Source organism: Rhea pennata, chromosome Z (assembly GCF_028389875.1).
Source record: "Rhea pennata isolate bPtePen1 chromosome Z, bPtePen1.pri, whole genome shotgun sequence".
Classification (NCBI taxonomy): domain Eukaryota; kingdom Metazoa; phylum Chordata; class Aves; order Rheiformes; family Rheidae; genus Rhea; species Rhea pennata.
The window spans coordinates 32014071-32034771 of record NC_084702.1 but is presented as its reverse complement, the minus strand read 5'-3'; the positions used below and the strand labels follow the sequence as shown (position 1 = coordinate 32034771).

At 35.4% G+C, this 20701-nt stretch overlaps 1 protein-coding gene across 1 annotated transcript in view; it reads left to right on the top strand.

Moving 5' to 3' along the window:
• Window positions 1-20701, top strand: part of CNTNAP4 (contactin associated protein family member 4) — a 231818-nt gene that overhangs the window by 60243 nt on the left and 150874 nt on the right. The window contains exon 3 of the mRNA XM_062599127.1: window positions 18516-18709. Coding sequence (XP_062455111.1) covers window positions 18516-18709 — 194 coding nt within the window. The remainder of the gene's footprint in view (window positions 1-18515; window positions 18710-20701) is intronic.

Sequence of the window (20701 nt, the reverse complement as noted above, 5' to 3'; positions counted from 1 at the left end):
GATGTCCTTCTGGCCTTTGATCCAGCGTCCAGACTGCCTGAACTTAATTTCACAGTTGAACTGCCAGACACTCAAACCAGACCTGAAGTCATTGCACCTGGTTGAGTGTCACACACAAGAACTGTCCCAGCAGGTACAGGGTATCCTAACATGAAAGTAAGTCTCTGAAAAAATATTATATCCCACAGTTTTGCTAAAGAAATGGACTATCACCTGAAGCTAGTTCAGGGCTTTGTGTTGAACTTTTGACTCCCTGTTGAACTGAAAGCAGACAGTATCTCTATCCATCTGATAAAAGTCATCTACTGGCAATACCTCCATTTGTGCAAAAGTGTTGATTTGCAACAGTGCAATCTTTTTTTACCTTCCAGGATCAGTGTTTATAAAGAAAATCTGAGCTATCCTATCCTGCAGAGAACATGCTCTTTTCTAAGACCACCACTTATTCTCCCTGAGAGTCATTCATTATAATTCTGTCTTTTCAACTCACTTGAAGACATTCTTCATACATTATTTCCCTAGTATTTGTGACTAATGTGATGCACTTGTGTTAAATCTGTTTAACTGAGGTCCAGTTCCAGTCTAGTTCTTTCTCCCCATCTACACTTCTTGTCTGTGATCCAGATCCTGTCTGTCCATACTGAATCTTCTGGCTTCCCATCAGCTGAACAAAACAGACAAAGAGAACAAAATTGAGCTGGGAATTTCAGTTCTGGTACCAGGCATTTACCTATTGATCTCAGCAGCACTAGTGCTCTACTAGATCCGTGCAGGCAGGCTCTTCAGAGTGATTGCTGAAAAAGCTTATAGTAAATATTAATCATTTGCTTGCAAATATTTATGTCAGCTAAATGTGGTAGCTGGTAAGGGAAGGAAAAAAAAAAACATACCATTGACATATATTTGTCATCCAATAACTAGCAAAATCCTGGTCCAAATCTTAGAAGTGCTAAGGATATTAGTTAGATTGAAAAAGGAAATAGAAAAATAAACCTGGAAGAACTAAAAATTTCAGCCTGGCTATAAGTCTGAGAGAATTCTATATACTTGGAAACAGAGAATTGTAATTGGAAATAATGCATAACATTAGTAACAAACAATACTAACAAGGTTTTCTATAACGTAATTCTTCCTGCAGTTTTTACAGATCAGTGGATTTGAAATCCAGATCTATATCTTTTCCATTTCATGTAGCTTAATAAAGGAGAAAGAACATGTCAGCTCTTGGCCGGCAATGGTTGGGCAATCAAGGTTCATAGCTGACATCTGGCTGTAAAAGGCTCTGTTATTATGATCATCTGAGAGCAGGTCTATGAGTGATTGGTGGCTCACTCCAATTCCATATGTGCATTATCCTATTCAGTATCTCAAAGTGTACCTGTTACTGCTAAATTACATGAGAAATAATGAGTTAGAAGTGGACTTTTAGCTATTAGAATCCTAATTTCTAAAGTGGTTCACAGAGTGGACTGTCAGCTACCAACTAAAGGAATAAGCAAACATAGTATTTATGTAAGTTTTTTCTACAGATTGAACGTCTAGTGACAAGAATACTCTGCCATTAGGCAAAGATCTGCATTTTTTAGTAAAACTCAGTAACAGAATCATACATCAGTATATTTGGTCTAGCTGATTTAGGATGATACACTCATGATATATTGGCACATTTTACAATAGCATCCAGTTTAACTTTTTATTTCAGAGAAGATTATGACACCATGTTTATGCATTGCTTTTTCTGTCCTGGTGTTGGAGAAAACTTTTGGTTATTTTATTTATGAAGTAGTTAAATGTTAATTATTCCCCAAAAGTCTTAATTACCCTCCAGAAGGGAAGCCCTTCATAAGGCTTTTATTTGCAAAATGCATAAAAATCTTACAACTGGAAGAACTTGGGCAAGTATGTGTTTTGTGTTATTTTGTGACTGCAGCCAGTAGGAGACGAAAGATGTGGTAATAGCATGTCTGGTGATAAAACTTGAAGAGCTTACCACTGCTACTGCTTTTCAAAACGTTTGTGGCCAGTTTGACATTTTTTAAAACCTTTTTTTTTTTAACATAATGTCTGCTGCATTGCTGTAGTACTGAGATCTGAATGGGAATCAGGTTACTTGCTACCAGAGATTCTCTCTTTGCAAGGAACTCCCGCTAAATTTGATTATCTGCCGCTGAGAACCACTGACCTTCCCATCCACCTTTTGTGTGCTGTATCTGCATCCCTTCTGGCTTGTCGGCCTCATTCTTGAAGTTTGTCATACATTTCAACCACGTTTCCAGCTTCTGTTTTTGTCTTAGGATATGAAACTGTGGGTTGCTCTTGGTAGGCAGAATGTAACCTCTCAAACTCCACTATTTGACAGTTTTCATGCTCAAGAAACATTGTTAGTATTGCACAGCTATAACAGGATCATTTTCTTGTTGTTTAGCTTGTGATCACCTTATGGCCCAGGAAAAGAAAAGACTGGTTGCATGCTGAAAGGTATCTCCTTTACAATTAGCAGTTAAAAAAGATGTTAGTAATAACGAATAGTTAGCAAACTATATTTCTTTAGTTATTAATAAACAATTTCGCTGTTATACACACGTTTAATAGCTGGTGACTATTCTTTAAATGCTAGTTTTCACCAGCAAGAAATGTTAATGTTATTCTATCTTCATTCATCTGCTGAATAAATAAACAAAATTACCTCATAAGCATGTAAATCAGCAAGAAGTGGTAAATATATTGACTAGATAATGCAATGGATAAGGGTTTCAAGTTCTAAACCCCCCTCTTGTAGAAATAGGGATCAAGTTTTTATTCTTGGGTAGTTGCTATTCCTTGGGCAAATTAGCCTTGATCCTTGACTGAAACTCTTCAAGATTATTTAGAATAGTAAGAAGTACTGAGCTCTTCAGTTCATAAATCCATTTGGAAAGCAATTAGCAAGGTGTATTTCCTGGCCACCTGGTGTTTCTAAGTCAAACCAGTAATATGCTACTAAAGGGAATTTGTGCAAATGAGAAGCTGAGCATAAACAGACTGTATATAAAGCATTCATCATAAAAAACTCTTTCAAGAAAAATAGAAAGAGCCAAAATTTTGAGTTGAAGGAGCCAACCCGTGGAATTAGAACACCATTGGAATACTATTTTTCATTTATTTCTGTAACACATTTGGGTTGCAAGATAGGACAGATCAAAGCTTTTGGAAATACACACTGATAGATCAGTCCTGTTTCCTATTCAATACCCAATCTAGAGTTTAAATTGCCATCCAGGATAATATTTCTGTGTGTGAAGAAGTTAATTTGCCTGTGTCATATACACATAGACAACAGACCCACAATAGCAGTGCTGTCAGATGTCATTTTGTATTTGGAAAATAGTAACTGTATAAATATAGATGCAAATAAAGCACAAATATTGTCTGGTCACATCTATTTACAGTTTTTTATTTATTTTTAATTGTTTGATTCAATTTATTGTTTACTTTCATTTTGAAAGAGTTAGTATTTTAGTAATTGCCGTTGTATGATTTTATCCCTGTGTTGCAAGAAATTGAAATTAATTTTTAAATAGGGTAGTTTTATTCCTAAAAATACAATTATTTAATGAATAATTGCTGATTTAGTTGTCATCTTGATATCAGACAAATTTCTAAATCATTAGATTCATTTTGAAGAAATGTCAGTATATAAAGTTAGTTCATACATGCAAGAAGAGACTACATAACTGTTATAACAGATTGGTTACATTTTGAACCTGTTCCTTTAAAACAATTCTCTGCGGTACTTTAAATTATACATTTTTGAAGAAAAAATGTTTGAAATCATAGTAGACCACAGATTCTGTACTGTTCAATTCATCAAGGCTTTTAATAAAAATACTACTTCTCTGAAATCTGATAACTTTTTTGTACAACTACTATGATTTATTTGTTTTTTACATATATTTTATAGCCTGATTCCACTAGTTCTACTCTGTGTAATGGGTGTCATTAAAAGTAAGAAGCTGTGATGCTCTGAAAAGATGGGATCTGAATATGCATAAATGCACAATTTTCAGTGTGAGAAAAGCTTTTAAGTTAAACATAGCTTTATAAATAATACAGCTTAGCTGTGCATTTGTTATACACCAGTTGCCGTAAAACTGATGCAAATATGAAGTCCTTGAATTTCTCATTTGGCTGTTGAGGTTGGCTGATTTAGTTTCATAAACATTATAATGATATTTCTGAAAAACACAAATGAGGACTAATGTCATTATAATACTCTTTGGGAAAAAAAATCTAGATTGCTGAAAAACGAAGCTTTGTTTCAAGGACAAAATTTTAAGTGAATTGAACTGCAGTTTTTCTTCATTGTTAGGTATTTATTAATAAACTTTGTCCTCCAAAGTTGCATGGAACAATAATAAAACATTTAGACTGGCAATAGTTATAGCTTTTCCATCCGTAATCTAAGTATTTAACTAACAGAGATGTTGTCTTTTATTTTGGATAATCAGGCCAGATGTGATTGTATTTCCTGATCATGAAATTCCATTAGTCTAGCTCAATTGCATTTTCCTTATGCTATTTTCTAGCTATGGTTGTTATACTTTTCTGTCATTATGACAACAAAACTAAGCAGTTAGGAGTGCATACTGTTTGTCCTCTTCAAATTTAAAGTGCTCAAAACTCTTCTTCTTGGTCAGAAGAACTTAATAATTCTATGATAGATTAATAACATGAGAATCCATAATTTTGAAATACATAGAGACCACTGAAACAGAAATTCCTTTAGGTTTAAAGAGATAAAGTAGCTAAGTTTTGAAATCTTTTGCTAAGAATGGGAATATTAAAACAAAGGCATATGGGCTATTGAATTGGTTAAAATATGTCTTTCAGAAAGCTTCGTCCTAAACTCTTATATCAATATTTAAATAGATGATGGAAAACAAAGTACAATGATTTCAAGAGAGTTATGTTAATGTTATAGCTGAGGATCTTGCATAGTCTGTCTACAGAGATATTCAAATAAATTTCTGTATTCCCCTGGGATTATTGAAAAGAACTGGTAGACAAAGGGATGTAAGTATTCCATTCATTAATGCACACATTTTCTAAAATAAGTATTGTAGGATGTACTGTTGAGTAAGTTAATAAAATATTGGGAGTCATAACTGGAACACCAAATTAAGAAAATATTTTATGCAGGAGGCATTGCATTCAAATCCTTTGATGCCATTCTGTTATGTTTTTGTCAAGTTGAGTTGCCCACTCATGTACATACATACACTTGGGACAGCACATGTACATGCATATTGCAGTATTTGAAAGAGAATAGTTTCTGTGGGACCAAATGGAGGTCAGATTAAATATTTGAGCTGGCTTAGGGACCATCTATCAGTAAATTGTGGAGTGTTCATGTTTTTGTGCACATTATCTCAGATAGACTTTAAACAGCACAAAAGTGGCATTACGTTTATCTTCTTACTTATAAAATCGTGTTCTCTTTGTGTATGTCACATCTGTGTGCAGGCCAGTAGCCAGATGGAGTTGGCCAGTGTTCCCAGCTGCTAGCTGTAACAATTTATATTCACAATAATGGAAATCAAATTGAGCTTTTCTGTTTTAAATATATGCACTTAGAATATTTTTACTTGGAAACTGCAGATGCCAGCATTTTATCTGTTTGCGTTTCTGTACTAACTGCACCATGCTGTATGTGCTAAGACAGGTGCCAAAGTCAGTGAATCAGCATTTCTAGAAGTATCACAATCAGATAGTGATTCATCAAGGACTGAGATTATAGTAGTGTGATAAAGATGGCAGACACAAACATATTCATATGCTCAGAAATATTATTGCCCTGCTCATTCCATAGTAGAATGCACAAACATATTACTGCTGTTAAATACAACTGAAGACAATCTACTTGGCCTCACATTAGAACTGGATAACAAAAATGAATGTGTTTTAAGATTTAACTTGATATATTTGTCAATTTGTTGCCACTCTTTTGCCACTCTGATATTCTTGTTTCCCTCTCTCCAAAAAAAAAAAAAAAAAAAAAAAAAAAAAGTGCAATTCCTCAAGGAAGATGCAAGACTATCTAAATTGTGCTTCTAATTTTTTTCATTAGAGTAAAAGAAAATAAATTCTTGGTCCATACGTACCTTTATTTGCTCTTAATAAATATTGGTATTTAGTGTTATCCATCTTATTAAGAACAATAGCTTGAGTTAGGAAATTTAATCTAATTTCCTGGGCAAATATAATCAGAACACTGTGCAGGTAGCACATATTTAAAGCATTTCACAGGCTTCTGTTGCTGCATATGCTGAGGCCAGCTGATCAGTACAAAAGGTTTTACTTTTGCTTTTCTACTAAGTCTGTGACTGTACTCAGAGAAGTAATGAGATGGCACACTAGTCTGATACAAACAATAGGCTATAAAAAGGACCAAGTCTGATTCTGTTTGATAGCTCTCATCAGGATGTTTCATGTCATAGGGAATGAAAGGAAAACAAGTAAAAGATTAGAAGTTTTTATAGGCATAAGTGACAGAATTGCAGAAGTTTAAATGTAAAAACATTTTTGATCATAATGTCTATGGTTAATTATTTGTCCTCCTTTTAAATTGTAAATAGTGTGTTGGGTAAGACCACTCAACAAGGAAAACAAATATAGGTTATTTACAGTAATCAGTTGCCAGCTAAAGATAGTGTAAAAAATTTATTAGGCTGAAAGACTGTATAACTTCAACTGCATTAAATTGTGCTGAATAATGTTTTAGAGTTAATTACGACTTTCCTTTGTTTTGCTAGAATGAATATTGATACAATAAATATCCATTAGTTTAAATACCCATCCATAAATATTTCCATTAGATATTTCTTTTGGTTGATATTTGCTACTACACCATTGCATAGTAAATTAGAAATTGTATCAGGCATAGAATTTTTGGTGAGAGGTCTATTTAAACTCAGCAGTTTAGTGAAGGATGGTGGTAATAAGTTTTTTTTTTTCTGAGTTTTCTGAGTTTTCTTTGCATCACCTACTTGTGAACAAAATAGCCTCAGACAAATTTAAGAATGATGAGGAATGAACAGTCCCCATTTTGTCTATCAAAACAGAAGCATAAGATTAAGGATGAAAAGAGTGTCAGGTATATTGTAAATGTAACAATCCAGCAGCAGGGGTTACTAGGTCAGCACCCTGAGCCTAGATATACCTGAAATAGGAACAAAAAAGGGAAAACGCTACTACAAAACTGTATTTCTCTACAGATTAAACATTCTGGCTTTGTTTCAGCCCTGGATTATTGTCAGAATATGACAATATACATACTCTGAAAAGGAGTGCACCTGCATACCACATGCCGTTCTTAGTTCCTAGGAAGGAAGACAATCCAGTAAAAGTGGATGTTAATAGTCAAGAATGATGTAAATCTTGCAATGAACTGGCATATTTCCAAAACAGTTTCTCCCTAAGAAGCATTGTCGACAAAGAACAAAAACTGCCTTTCCAGCAGAAAACTACTGGAAGGACATTTGTTGTAATACTTGTCTTCTATTGCAGGGAAAAAAAGTCCTTCTTTAACATTTAGACTGAACAACTCAGTCTCAGAATATATTCTTCGCAATTACAACTGCATAATAATACTTCTCAAAACTCTTAAATATTTTTATGATAATGTGGCCACCTTGCAAAGAACAACATGTAATATTAATTATATAAAAGTATTTAACACAGACTTGGTCTTTCCAGCACAGTACAAAACATTGTCTAGTGTAGACAGTTGTTCACAAAACTTTGTGCTAAGATGGTGATGGAAAACTCAAATAAAAAGTAGTGGCTTTGGTAAGTCTTTGAGTCATTAAAAATAAGCTGTCCTTTTTATAAACCATGTCAGTCACCTTTATGAAATATCTCCCTGGGATATATTTAAATAATGATTAATTGAGGAAAAAATATTTTCAGTCTTCTGAAGATACAGTGCAAAATGGGACTCACTCACTCACTCATCTAAATTATTGTCAACAGAGAAGATAAGAGGCTGAAACAAAGTGAGCTACATTCTTTTAACTGGCTCCGTGGAGACAGAGTGAACTTTGTAATTATAAACACTGCTTCCAAGCACTTTTTTGTCATTTTCAATTAGAAGCAAAATGTCTCTGAAACATCTCTTGACATAGTAACTGTTACTCGTCACAAATTATTATTAACACCTATTTTTTTCTAATAAAAATAATACCTGACACACTTTCAAAATTTAATATCCTTACATGATAAATAATCTGACAGTTGAATAAAATAAATTCAATTTCTGCTTTCCTTCTTAGAATATACCTATTTTCTTCACTGATACTCAAGTTTAGAATGTCTCAAAACACAGTAGATCTTCCTACAAAAAAAAGGCTTGTTTTGTAGGGAAGTCTCCAGCTGCTATTGAGGCTAGTAGAAAAACTTCTTGATGATTCCACTGTAGAAAAAAATATATGAGACATACTTATACCTCTTCTGATCATCTACCAAACTTAAAAGTCCCTGAAAATCTCTAGTAGTTTTCAGTTCCACGGAGAAAGCTCTACATGCCATCTGTACTGGGAAGATATAGCTTACTTACATGGAATAAATTGCTGTTCTCTCTAGATCTGTTCCTGGAAATCACAGAGAAAAATCCTTCTTATCCCTCAACATCTAGGAGGCTAGATTTCTTTCTACTAGCTCTTTGTTAACAGTGGTAGCTTATTACAGCTGCCAGAATCATATGCCAATCATGTAGAACTTTTCAGTCTTCTCATAAAGTGTTCTAGTGAGTAAGAAATTCTGCAGTTGGACCCAGGATTTTTCCAAATATCAGGCCATCAAGATGCATATTTTAGCTGTCTAGTCACAATATTTATGAAATCTAGGCAAGAACCCCTATAACAACCCAGAAACGGTTCATTTGTTAGAAAAGACCGGGTGGTATTCAAGTCCTTCAGAGCTTTCATAACTAAATAGAATCTAGATTTTCCATAACATAGAGAGATACGTACTATCGTTAAAGGAGGGCACCATTCTGAAGATTTCTGTGAAGGAGAGATTGCATATTGATTCCTTGGTCCATTCAGGATTTCATTTTGTGTTTCAGTTATTTGGGAGGTCTTAGTACACATTGAGCTTTACTTATATGAAAGTCCAGATAGATAAGACCAGTATCATTCTGTTACTGCTCAGAAGTTATACATAAAGATAATAGTATTTTTTAGGTTACTAGTTTTTCTTAATAGTTGGAACACAGCACTTGGGTTTCATAACTTCAATTTATACAGTTTAAGCACTGCTAAAATCAGTGGAAAGTGATAAAGACTTGGGTCACTTGAGACAGTAGGTTTCTACCTAATCCAGTTTTACAAGGATATTGACCATGACACTGAATTCAGGCCCTCTGTGGACTCTTTTAATACACTGATAAAGTGGCAGGCCACAGCTGTGTTTAGTCTCTCACCAATGAGTAATCAGCCTCCTTCATGTAGAAAGTTCCCTTTCTCTTATGCACACACAGTTGACATCAAAATCTCACTCATTCAAAGGAGATTGACATTCAGAAATGACTACATTCCTTCCTCTGTCCATTACTGTTTTTTTCAACCAGGTGTACCTCTGAAGTATAATTTTGTAGCTGTGTCTTTTGTTTTAGTGATCTCTAAATAAAGATATATTTATTTGTTCTCTCAACTTACAGGAACACAATGTACCTGTTATATGCTCCATCTTAAAATAATAAGTGGATGAGACTGCAGAGACAAAAACACTAAAGTTGTTCAGGGACCAGTTAGATCCCATCTTTTCCTTGGGCAATGATGACCCTTCTTCAAGAGCTAAGAATTACTGTGCTGAATGTCCTTTTGCTGTTTTAGGTTTTAGAATTGGCTCTATTTTATCTAATAATCTTAAATATAGATAATATATGAAAATTAGAAAGACTTTTGAGTCCTGAAAATAATCTGATGAGAAACAATAGGATTTTGCTTAGATTAAAGGCAAAGGATGATGCAGTTATCAATGTGATTGAAAAACACTATACTGCAATTTTATATATGGAGCACTGACTTCAGAGTTGGCTTCAGATCTAGCAGTTTCTCTCCGCCTCTTTCTTTATACATACAAAGCAAATTCTCAGTTCAGTAGCCTCTTCTTCTTCTCAGTTTTACTTGCTATAGTTTTATAGTTTTTCCATGGATTAATTTTTTGATCATATTAATCATTTAAATGGTTAATTTTATGACTCAGAACTTCATTGCTGCATCAGATTCTACAGATTCCTTTCTGACAAATTTGCCAATTTACTGATACAATTTGCCTTCTTTAATATCTATGACCATTTAAGACCTTCCTGGGAATTACTTTCCTTGCACTTTGTTAGTATATAAATGGGAGTTCCTAACTGTATGAGCTATATTTCTTAGACTACTTTACTTAAGAGTATAACTGGTTTCCTAAGATTTAGAAGAAAATGGACTAATCCTAGTATTCATCTTCTTCTCCCCAGCCATCATCGATCAATAAACTTTTGCAGATAAAAACCTTGCAGTGTTTGCTTATGTTGTTGTTAGCCTACAGTTTCATAAATCTTCATTTGTGAAAGAGAACAACTTGCTTTTCAGGTTGAAAAAGCAAATAACACTAGATTATGATTTTTTTTTTTTTTTTTTTTTTTTTTTTTTTTTGGATGCTGTAACACACTTCATTTGACTTTTCTAAGCTCAGGAAGCCTCAGCTGTCAACTGCTTGCATGTAGAAAATCTGCTATGTAATATCTGCAGCCAAATTCATCCCTCATGCAACTTTATTGACTTCAAATTAAAATCATCTTCTGTTAAATGATCCATATGGGAAATTCACAGCTTGGTTAATCAAAGAAAAGCATCCTTTCAATGTGTGTTAGTTTAAATCTGAATTTTTACTTATACATACTGCTTGCCATTGTTATGGTTAAATAGGCAAAAATAGACCAAAACTGAAAGTAGTATAAATGGTGATAGCTTTTGGCATAATGACCTGCATGTGAAGAAGCTTGTGTGGATGCATATACCAGTTTCAGCTATGTTGTAGATATCATAATATTGAAAAGTGAAACCATGTAGCTGGATAAACAAGTAAAGGGGGAACATTGAGGTTACGCAGTGGGGGAATCTTTATATCAATTTCTCTTCTCTATTCAGAGTTTTTTAAGTGAAGAAGATACTTTACAGCCTGATGACCAGCGAGTGTCCGGTTAGAAAGCTTAAGAACCACTGCCAACAAAGTTAAGTGTTAACTATAGTATATATAATTTGAATCCATACTCCATAGTTCTACTAACCTCCCAAATCAACTGCAAGACTGTTTAGATATTTTCTGTCACTGTTTTGAATTTTTGGCCTTTTCCTCAATCATGTGCTGTTTTCTTCTTGGTAGCCATTTGCTAACTGTGCCAGTTTTTCTATTTTCAATGCTTTAATCATAATGACAGTGCCATACTTGCAGGACTGAGGAATTATTAAAATGCATGTGCTTAGAACACTTATCCTGGCAAACACAAGTCAGGATGAGGAACTAATGCCCACTCAGCATTATGACTCATTTATGTTGGTGTTCAGTGGTGGAGAACACAGGATATATCACTTACAGAAGTAAAGAAAATCATCTCATAGTCTTTAAAGTATATATGAACTACATAAGAATGAAACTATTCCAGAGACACAAGAACTTTGAAGGAGAGTAAGTCCTCTCCTGTGAGCTTGCTGTCTATATCACAGAAATTATATTATATATATATATATATTACAGAAATATGCTCCTGTTTATAGCTGAGCAACTTAAGTGCCAAGGAAACTGTTCACTAAACTCCAAGTTGATTATTCTAATGAGTAACACCCTCCTAAATGGCTTCTGCAGAAAAGCTTTTGTAGGTGCTTTAGTCATGAGTGGGCAGAGTACCCCAATAAATTGCCATCAAGTGGAATTGAAAATAGATGTTACAACACTCTAGAATGTAGTACGCATGATTTCTTAGATTTTAAATCTATTGCAAGTCAATCAATTTTAAGGTAGTTTTTAAAGTATTAAATAGGTCAAAAATTTAGAAAACAGCATTTCCTATCAGCTTATTTACAAATATTATATCTAATGTGGGGATCTGTTTCTCTATGAGTATGTACTGATGTATCAGTGTGCCAGTGGCTGATGCTATTTGATTTTGTCTCTGCTTCCCAGTAACCTTAGTCACTCCATTAACTTGTCAACCATCAAGGCAGGCTGGCAAGTTGCTGGCAAAATGAAATTAAAAACCAGAGATTAGGAATTAAGAAGAATATTCAGTACTTCAGAAAAAGGTCTGCAGATGCTGGATATGTTCAGTAAATTAATGTATTTTAAAGAATATAACATAATATTTTTTTCAAATGTTTATATAAAAATAGTTGAAAAAGGAAGATTTGACATGCTAAGTAGAACCAACAGATATTATTTATTACTTTAGTCAGACAGTTCTTCACTAAAGTGCAACTATTTCATGCTTGCTTTTGAACAGAATTCCAGCATGAAACTCCTTATGCTTTCGTAATCTGACTCTAGAATTTTAGCATAGTGTATGCAAAAGATCTCAAGGGGCAGAAAACAGGAGTTAAACACCTCTTGAGATAAAGTTCAAAATAACCCCCCAAAACCTGTAGATGCCGATTGTTTCCCTCATGAAAATGATTTTTTCTGATTTGCTGTTAATTCATAAGAGGGAAAGATGCTTTATCAGTGGCTATTGGAAATACAGTGAAAGGTGACTGAGGAAAATTTATGTTATATAAGTGACAGTGGCAGAAGGCAAAGTTTGAGAGTTAAGATTGTTATTGAGATTGCCAGATGAATCATTCAAAAAGTTTAGAGGTGGCAAGACTGTGTTTTTACTGTAAATCTCACTTCAGTCCCTTGTGTTTGTGCATTTTGGCATAGTCTTGAACAATGCATGCAATAGCTACATTCCCATGTAGACTCTCCCAGACCTCTGCAGACCTCCCCAGGAATATCTAAGTGGCATGGCATGTATATCTGAAGGTTCTTTCAAGTTTCTTTGCAAGATCCTTCTGACATCCACTGTACCACTAGCTTCCACACATTGCCATGTCCAAGCGTAAAATACTACAGAAAAGGTCCTGCCAAACACAACAGTTCGGTGTTAACATTAATTTTGCTACAAGGGCAGAAGATAAACAAAAAAGGAGGCAGCCACAGGCATGATGCAGAAGGGAGGCAGTGCTGTGCCTCACCGTGCTGCTGGGCAAGGTAGGTTGCAGTGGCTGAGTGGTGATCCAGACTGGGCTGTGGTTGCACACAGGCTTTCAGGGCGTCCTGCTGCCTCTGCTCAATGGCCATTCGATTCTCCTGTGGTGTTCTTTGGCAGAGGGCCAGAGAAGCAAATCTGGAGCTGGATGTGTATTGTGCTTCCCCAGCTGGCTGTCCTTGGTGTCAGATGTCTGTGCATCCATGCATGCAGTATGGCAAGGGGAATACACTTCCTCACGGCTTGCCTTGAGAGAACTTACTGGGAAATGTGGTACTAAAGGCAGAAGTACCTATCTCTGTAGGTAATGCTACCATAGCATAGCTTTGGCCTTTTCAGGTTTTTCTAGCTTGCTGCCTCACTTTATTCTAGATAATGTTTCACAGTCTCTAAGTGAAGATGGCTTTTGCAGATGAGCTTGAAAAGTTATGTTCTCAGTGTAGGCTGCCTGCAGACTCCTGCTGGCTCCACAGTGTCCCCCTTGCAGTCAACAGGTTCACAGCTGTCACTTGATTTGCCACAGTGACACAGCATTAGGGATGGCAAGGCTGGGAATACCGCTGCATGGCAGAGCCTGGAAATGCTGGGGCATGAACAGGGCTTGGCAGTGAGAGCTGAGCTGCCTGGTCTTGTGTGATAAACACCAGTAGATTCAGCATGAGCGAGGTGGGAGGATGTGGGTGTTTGCATACATGAAGCCTGCTGTTTAACCTCAGGGCTGGAGGGTCCCAGTTCCTCTGTGCCTAATGGTACCAGATTGCTCTGCACAGCTGCTGAAGAGTGAAACCTTGTGGATGCAAAGCTGAAGTTGGGGCCTTTGCAAAACAGCAACTTAGATGGAAGCAGCGAAACCACTGGGGAGCTGGTATTGCTTATTCCTTCTGAAGCAGAATTATTAAAGTAAGTCTTGTTTGGCTTCCTGTCTTCCAAGGCAGAGCATGGGAAGTACTATTGGAGCCTTCAAAGAAAGTAAGAGTGAGTATGTGAGATTTGTTGTTGATTTAATTTTGGTGAAGTTATATGGGGCAGATGTCATATGAAGAATCTCCTGCTAAATTTTCAAGTCCCTGACCAAATTAAAGGAAGCAACAGAGATTCATAAGCAAAGACAGCTAGGATTTGTAAATATTTCTCTAAAATTCAGTGTTCATAAATTGACTGATTTGAACAGTATTTGTAGACCTTTTAGAAAAAGTATTTTTACTTTCTTTGATAGAAAATTGAAATTTTCTGAGGATTAAATGTTATTTAGTAATTTTAATGGTAAATTGATTTTTTAATGGAAATATTTTGATTAACTCTATTTTGCAGTTAAAAGTCCTCAGAAGTTATATGATTTGCTTAGAGAATGATGAGACATGTGTTGGTACTTAGCAATGATTATGGCTCGAACGAAGGGAATTTATTACTAGAGTTCATTCTGCGTTCACGTTGGTTTGCCACTTTGTATAGTTCTCATAATCCCTAATTTTCTGTCCAGTCTAACGGCTGTGAAGGAAGATGCCTTTTGGCAGTTCTGACCAACCTCACTGCAACTGCTTGGCCTTGCATTTTAAGCAGAATCTAGCTCACTTGCTATGAGCTGCAGTAATGGAGAACTGTTTGTTCATTTGTTTGATTTTTGTGGTGCAAGGTGGCATGGGCTGTTATGACCTGTTGGTGGGAAGGCAGTCATGATGCCTTGGTTGGCCAGGGTCACAAGGATGCTGCCCCAAACAGTGCCGAGCTGCCTTCCCGCTGTGGGCATCAGCCGCCTTCATTGGGCTGGGTACCACTTTTGCCTGCTAAGTGGTGGCACTTCCAAAAGGACCAGAGCTCTGTCCAAATTGATACCTTAAAAGCCTGTGATCTCCTGGAATTCAAGGTCATGTTCCTTTTGCATTCCTCTTTACATCTACCTTGTACTGTTTCTACGGGAGAGGACAAACAGGCCAGGTTTCTCTGTGACAACAGTCTGAGAAAGCTCAGGAACATCAGCGGCTCCTTCTCAGGGAGCAAACTTGTCCACCTAGATTTTGCAGTAGTGAATACATTGCTAGAAATACATTGCCAATATAGTGTGCAATATTATACAGCATATTTGGTGCTGATTTGTGGTAGGAGGCTGTTTTGCTTTAGAAGGCAAGTGAGGATCTGGACATGAGTATGTGAAGGAGAAGCAAGGGCAGGCTTAGCTCAGGTGGGTCTCCAGGGCACAGTGCAGGTGGGGACCAAGTGAATCTGACCAGGGCCACCGAGGCCCCCTGGCTCAGTGCAAACCAAAGCAGGGACAAGGCACTGGCGAAGCATGAGCTGGTGGATCAGAGAATGACCGCAACCTTGCGAGCAGGAGACTTACGCGTTCTTGCCTAGGGACTGATAAAATGTTTTTAATACTTTATTGAGGCAGAGGTTCTTGTGCACCCCGTGGTCGTTTTAATGGGTAAGTTTTGCTCTCTCCAATCTTGTGAAAAAATCAAAAGTATTCATTTGCTCTCAATGCAAAGTGAACTATTTATGTTTTTTTTTTTTTTTTTTTTTTTTTTTTGCTGTTTTTAATGAAACGGGCAACCTGTTTTATAACTGTATTTTTTTCGTCGTTATGGGCTTATATTCTTGCTGAGTGTGAAGAATTTGCAGTCAGCCCCTTGAAATACTGATACAGTAGATTCTTCTTAAAGAATAATGGACTGGTACAGAACAGGAAATTGAAAATAAATGCTGAACAAAACTCAAACCTTTTATTTTAAAGAAACAAACACTTTTCCTTGGAGATGTCCTTTTTATTACAGAAAGTAAGGTGAATATGAATGACCTTACTCATGGCTATCTTAGAAAGTATCTGTGTTTTCACCAGCTTACTGAGTTACTTTCTATTTTCAATGTAATAATTACTTGGCTAATTCAAGCAGATGTATGTAACAACAGATTTTTCTAAAACTATTTTTATGTAACTTAATGTTGGTTTTGGAATATGGGCCATAGTACACACCAAGGGGAGAATTTGGTTTCCATCCCTCCTTTCCCCCCCCTGCCCAACAAGCACGCACTGGTGTGACAAGGTCCATGCCACTACATTTACTTTCTTGTAATGATCAATACTACTTTCATATTATTCTTATTTTCACTGAATACTTGTCTTACAGAAGTGCTCCCCTCTATCCTTCTCATTCAAAATCCTCATTTTCACAAAGCTATCTGTATTTCTTACCTTTAGGATAAACAATTAAGCCTTCATTTAAGAAAAATGCAAACTATATTGGAGACAATCTGAATTTTGAATCAATCTCTTTTCAGAAATTCCTAATTCTTACCTAGTTTGTCAACTTGCAAGTGGAAGCAATTTATCTTTTTTTTTCCTGGAATATGAGCTACATCTATTACTTCAGAATTATTTTCTTACCACGACTGAAAAAATATTCTGTATTTATTGGGAAGGGATATTGTTGGGGTACAATGGTTGTCTTTAAGTCACTGCTGGAACTAACCATAGCTGTTTTTAAGTAGGTTCAATAATTAAATAAATCACTAATTATGATGAAAGGAAAATGTAAATTCTTGCTCAGCTACAACCTCTTCATGACTAAGAGGTGATTCATGAAGAAACCACAGAAAATTCACCAGATGTAAAAAAAGCTGTAGGTATATCCAGGATCGATTGCATCTTCTCATGGACAAATAATAAATAAAAGGAGAATACACCCTGGGAGTTAAGTCAAAATATTTCAAAGTACTTGCATGATATTCTAAATCCTGATTTAGATGAAGAATTAAACATATAGATTATTTTTAAACTTCATCACATAAATTTTAATATTATTATGTTGTAATGCATAAACACGTGGACAAAAGAATTGCAACATTTATGGAGAAGTATGTGTTTTTTTCTACCATTTCCACTTAGCTTGCTTTATAAGATGAACCTCTCTGTGAATTTTGAACACTTACATGATTTCCAACCATTTTATTTTTGAATGACAGTTTTATGTCTCTAAGTAAGAAATTTTTCAAAAGGAGGTGTGCTTCAGATCTTGGCTCATGATCCTGAGCAGAATTATACCCTATGTCATGTTTTATTTACAAAATGTTATGGATCTGAAAGTCTTTATAAGATTGAATTGCACTTGTCTATTTCCAAATAATATAGGATTTATTGCTGTTTGTGGAAAACAGATATTTGCTGTTCTTCTTGTCCTATGCCTGTATACTTTAAGTATTTTTCAAGGTGTTGTGTTGTGAGTTTAAATGGAACTTTTACCATTTATTGTCACCTTATCCTCTATTAAAACCTGCTAGGTGTTAACTGTGTCTCAGTATTGGCAAAAATGTATTTAGTGCACAAAATTTATTCATAAGACAACGTTTTATCTTTCATGAGATTGGGCAGGGCAGAAATTTTACTTTTGACTTTACAGAGGAGAGGTTAGTAGCCTGAACTGGGTAAGTTAAGGCAAACTAAGGAAGTCGGGGAAGAACTGAATGGATAGTACAGTTTCCTTCTTTTCAGTCTGTCTTTTTGTTTACTCAAAATACTGTAGGAGTTTACGCATTTTAGGTTAAACATCTGCAATTTTTGCTAATTCCTTATAATCACTTATTCTGCTGATGAAGGAAATTTTATTGTTTAGTTCTCTAAAATGCAGTATTGCTCAAATGCAGGAATTAGGTCCTGGCTTTGCTACCACTCGCATATATACTTAACTTTATCTCCATGAGTTAGTCTCCTGATTGAAAGTATACCTGTGTGACCTCATATTCTGTAACTATTTTGTGTACAAATCGGTCATTTTAAGAGGGACTTGTAAATTTATCATCTAATTGTACTTTCTTGCTTCACATATAAATTTGTATTTATCCAGGCCTAGTGGAACATAAAATGACACAGAATCATTCAGGTTGGAAGGAACCTCAACAGGTCATCTAGCCCATGGGAAGTAATCGAAATTGAGATATATAAAATAAATAAATAAAATTATGCACTGTTAACTTGAAGAGTGCTGCCAAATTGAATAAAAATTCCTCTGAAGAATCCATGACATAAGTAAATTTTAGAAAGAGATAGGGAGCAAAGCAAATTCACTCTAACTTTTAATAGTTTCAAATAGCTATATACCTCCGAGTAATCTGTATCAATTTTTATGCTGTTTTAATTGCCAAGTAGTATCAAGCCAGATCGGGTGCAGCTTGAATTTGTACATATACAAGTTTCAGGTTTACTTGATTCTATTAATAATGAATTTCTGGGGGGTATTTTGTCCCTTCTAAGGTGCTGGTGGCTGGTCTCCACTTGTGTCCAATAAATATCAGTGGCTTCAGATTGATCTTGGTGAACGAACAGAGATTACTGCCGTTGCTACTCAGGGTGGATATGGGAGTTCCGACTGGGTAACAAGCTACCTGCTGATGTTCAGCGACAGCGGAAGGAACTGGAAGCAGTATCGTCAAGAAGAAAGCATTTGGGTATGTTCCTTTAATAATCGGAATTCGGTTTCGGTGGAAGAGTTAAAATATTTGTTGTATATATTGCTGCAAGTGTGTATCAAGCAAACCAGTGGAATGTAAAGAGCAACACTGAAAATGTTTAAAGTAAATAATTAAATATAAAACCTAATTTAGCTTTTGACAAGATAAAGAGTTTTAAAAAGCAAACAAACAACAAAAGCCTAGCGTTAGCATTATTCCATTAAGAGCTGGAAGGATATATTATGGAGACTAAAAATCTCTTTTATTATTTGTGGTAAGGTTGTTTTCCCAAAGTATTGATATCAACCAGTGTGTTAAACTTGTTTTTTAATTAAAGAAAAAAAAATAGCACTATGTGCTTTATTTTTCTGGAACATTCAATCTGATTTTAGAGAGAAAAGGAAGCAAGACAAAGAAATCAAAATCTAAACCAAGTAAATCCCTGGGTTTATTAAAAAAAAGAAAAGTAAATAATCAGCAAGAACCAATTAATACAGATTTTTATTGTTGTTCCTGTGTAATTCAGAATCTAGTTTCTGATGTTCCAATCTATTTAAACTTCTATTAACTTTGCAGCTAATACTAATGAATAAGCCTAGGCATGCTCATCTCCCATGAAGTTTAATGAGAGTGAAGGATCCTCAATATCTCGTGAACAATGTCCAAAATCCACACAAGACACTGAGTGATAGTGTTACACCACAGTTGCTGCTTTCTTTGATGCTCAGTGATTTTCAGCCTGGACTAAAGGCCATGATTTTATCCTGTCAAGTGTTACTTGTTTTATGCATATGAAGAGCAGATTCGTTTTTGAAGTTTCCCAAGCTTTGGGCTTCAGCTGTTTCTTGTTGCAGTTAAGCCTTATGTTTCATTTTAAGCATTTTAATTTTGTTGACTTTTAATTCTAAATGTTCTTGTCCCTCTGTTATTGTCAAACTCCATCTATGGTATAATGAGATTATGGAGGAGCTTACTTGTTGCATAATTATCCTTCTTTTTGAATTTGCTACATGCTTCTGCTTCAGATTGTGTTTTCATAACAAAGAGAAATAAATGAGTTTCTAATCCATATGGCTGTGGGGAATGAGGAAAGAAAACAGTCTTCCAAATGTTAAATGAGCATAAGCTGCTACAATATTGTCTTTGAGCATCATCAGAAAGACCGATTAAACAAATCTGAGTGGAGCTGCTTGATCTCTTTAGTGAGTGCTCTTGTGAAATCCCATATTGATATTGTGAGCAGTGACACAGATAGTTATTTCTGAATGTTGCCACAAGTAAAATATCAAACAAAACTTTCAAAATTTTTAGATGCTAATGCAGACATTTGCATAAGAAGATGTTTAGGGCTACAGGAGTGGAAAAGTAAGGCTTCAACTCCCTTATCTTAAATTTATTAAAAAAATCAGTATTTTAGTGATTGTGTGGATTGGAGGTATGGTTTACAGGCAGTGATGCATACATAATTCGAGGGTGTGAACCATCAAATTCAGGCATACTTTACTGATCTTTTTGTATTTCTTATTTCTTATTTGTTTTTATAAGAGAGTGTATTTTTTTTCTCTTCTAAACTAAGTTAGTTTTAGATATAGTCTTGGAATGAAACTCTTGAATCTCCATTTATTTTATAGATCTTCTCAGACTGTTATCTACTTATGCTAATTCTTCTTAAATGAAATACCAAATTCATTTCAGGGAAGAACATCCTACACTTTATACTATCTTCTGTGTTATTTCTGTCTTCTTTTTAATTGAGTCATTGCCCTACTACAATATTTCAGATTACTTACCAGAGGTAAGCAATTTTTTCCCTGTTTTTGACTATGGTAGTGCATTAGAAAGATAGAAGCTGCCTAGTTGCAAGGGCTGTGAGATGCTATACATACTCCAGAATTCACCGGTGCATGCAAAGATTTGCCATTTTAAACATTATCTCTAAACCTGAGCAGAAGAGACGTGCATTTTCTGCACAATTTCACAGCTTTCTAT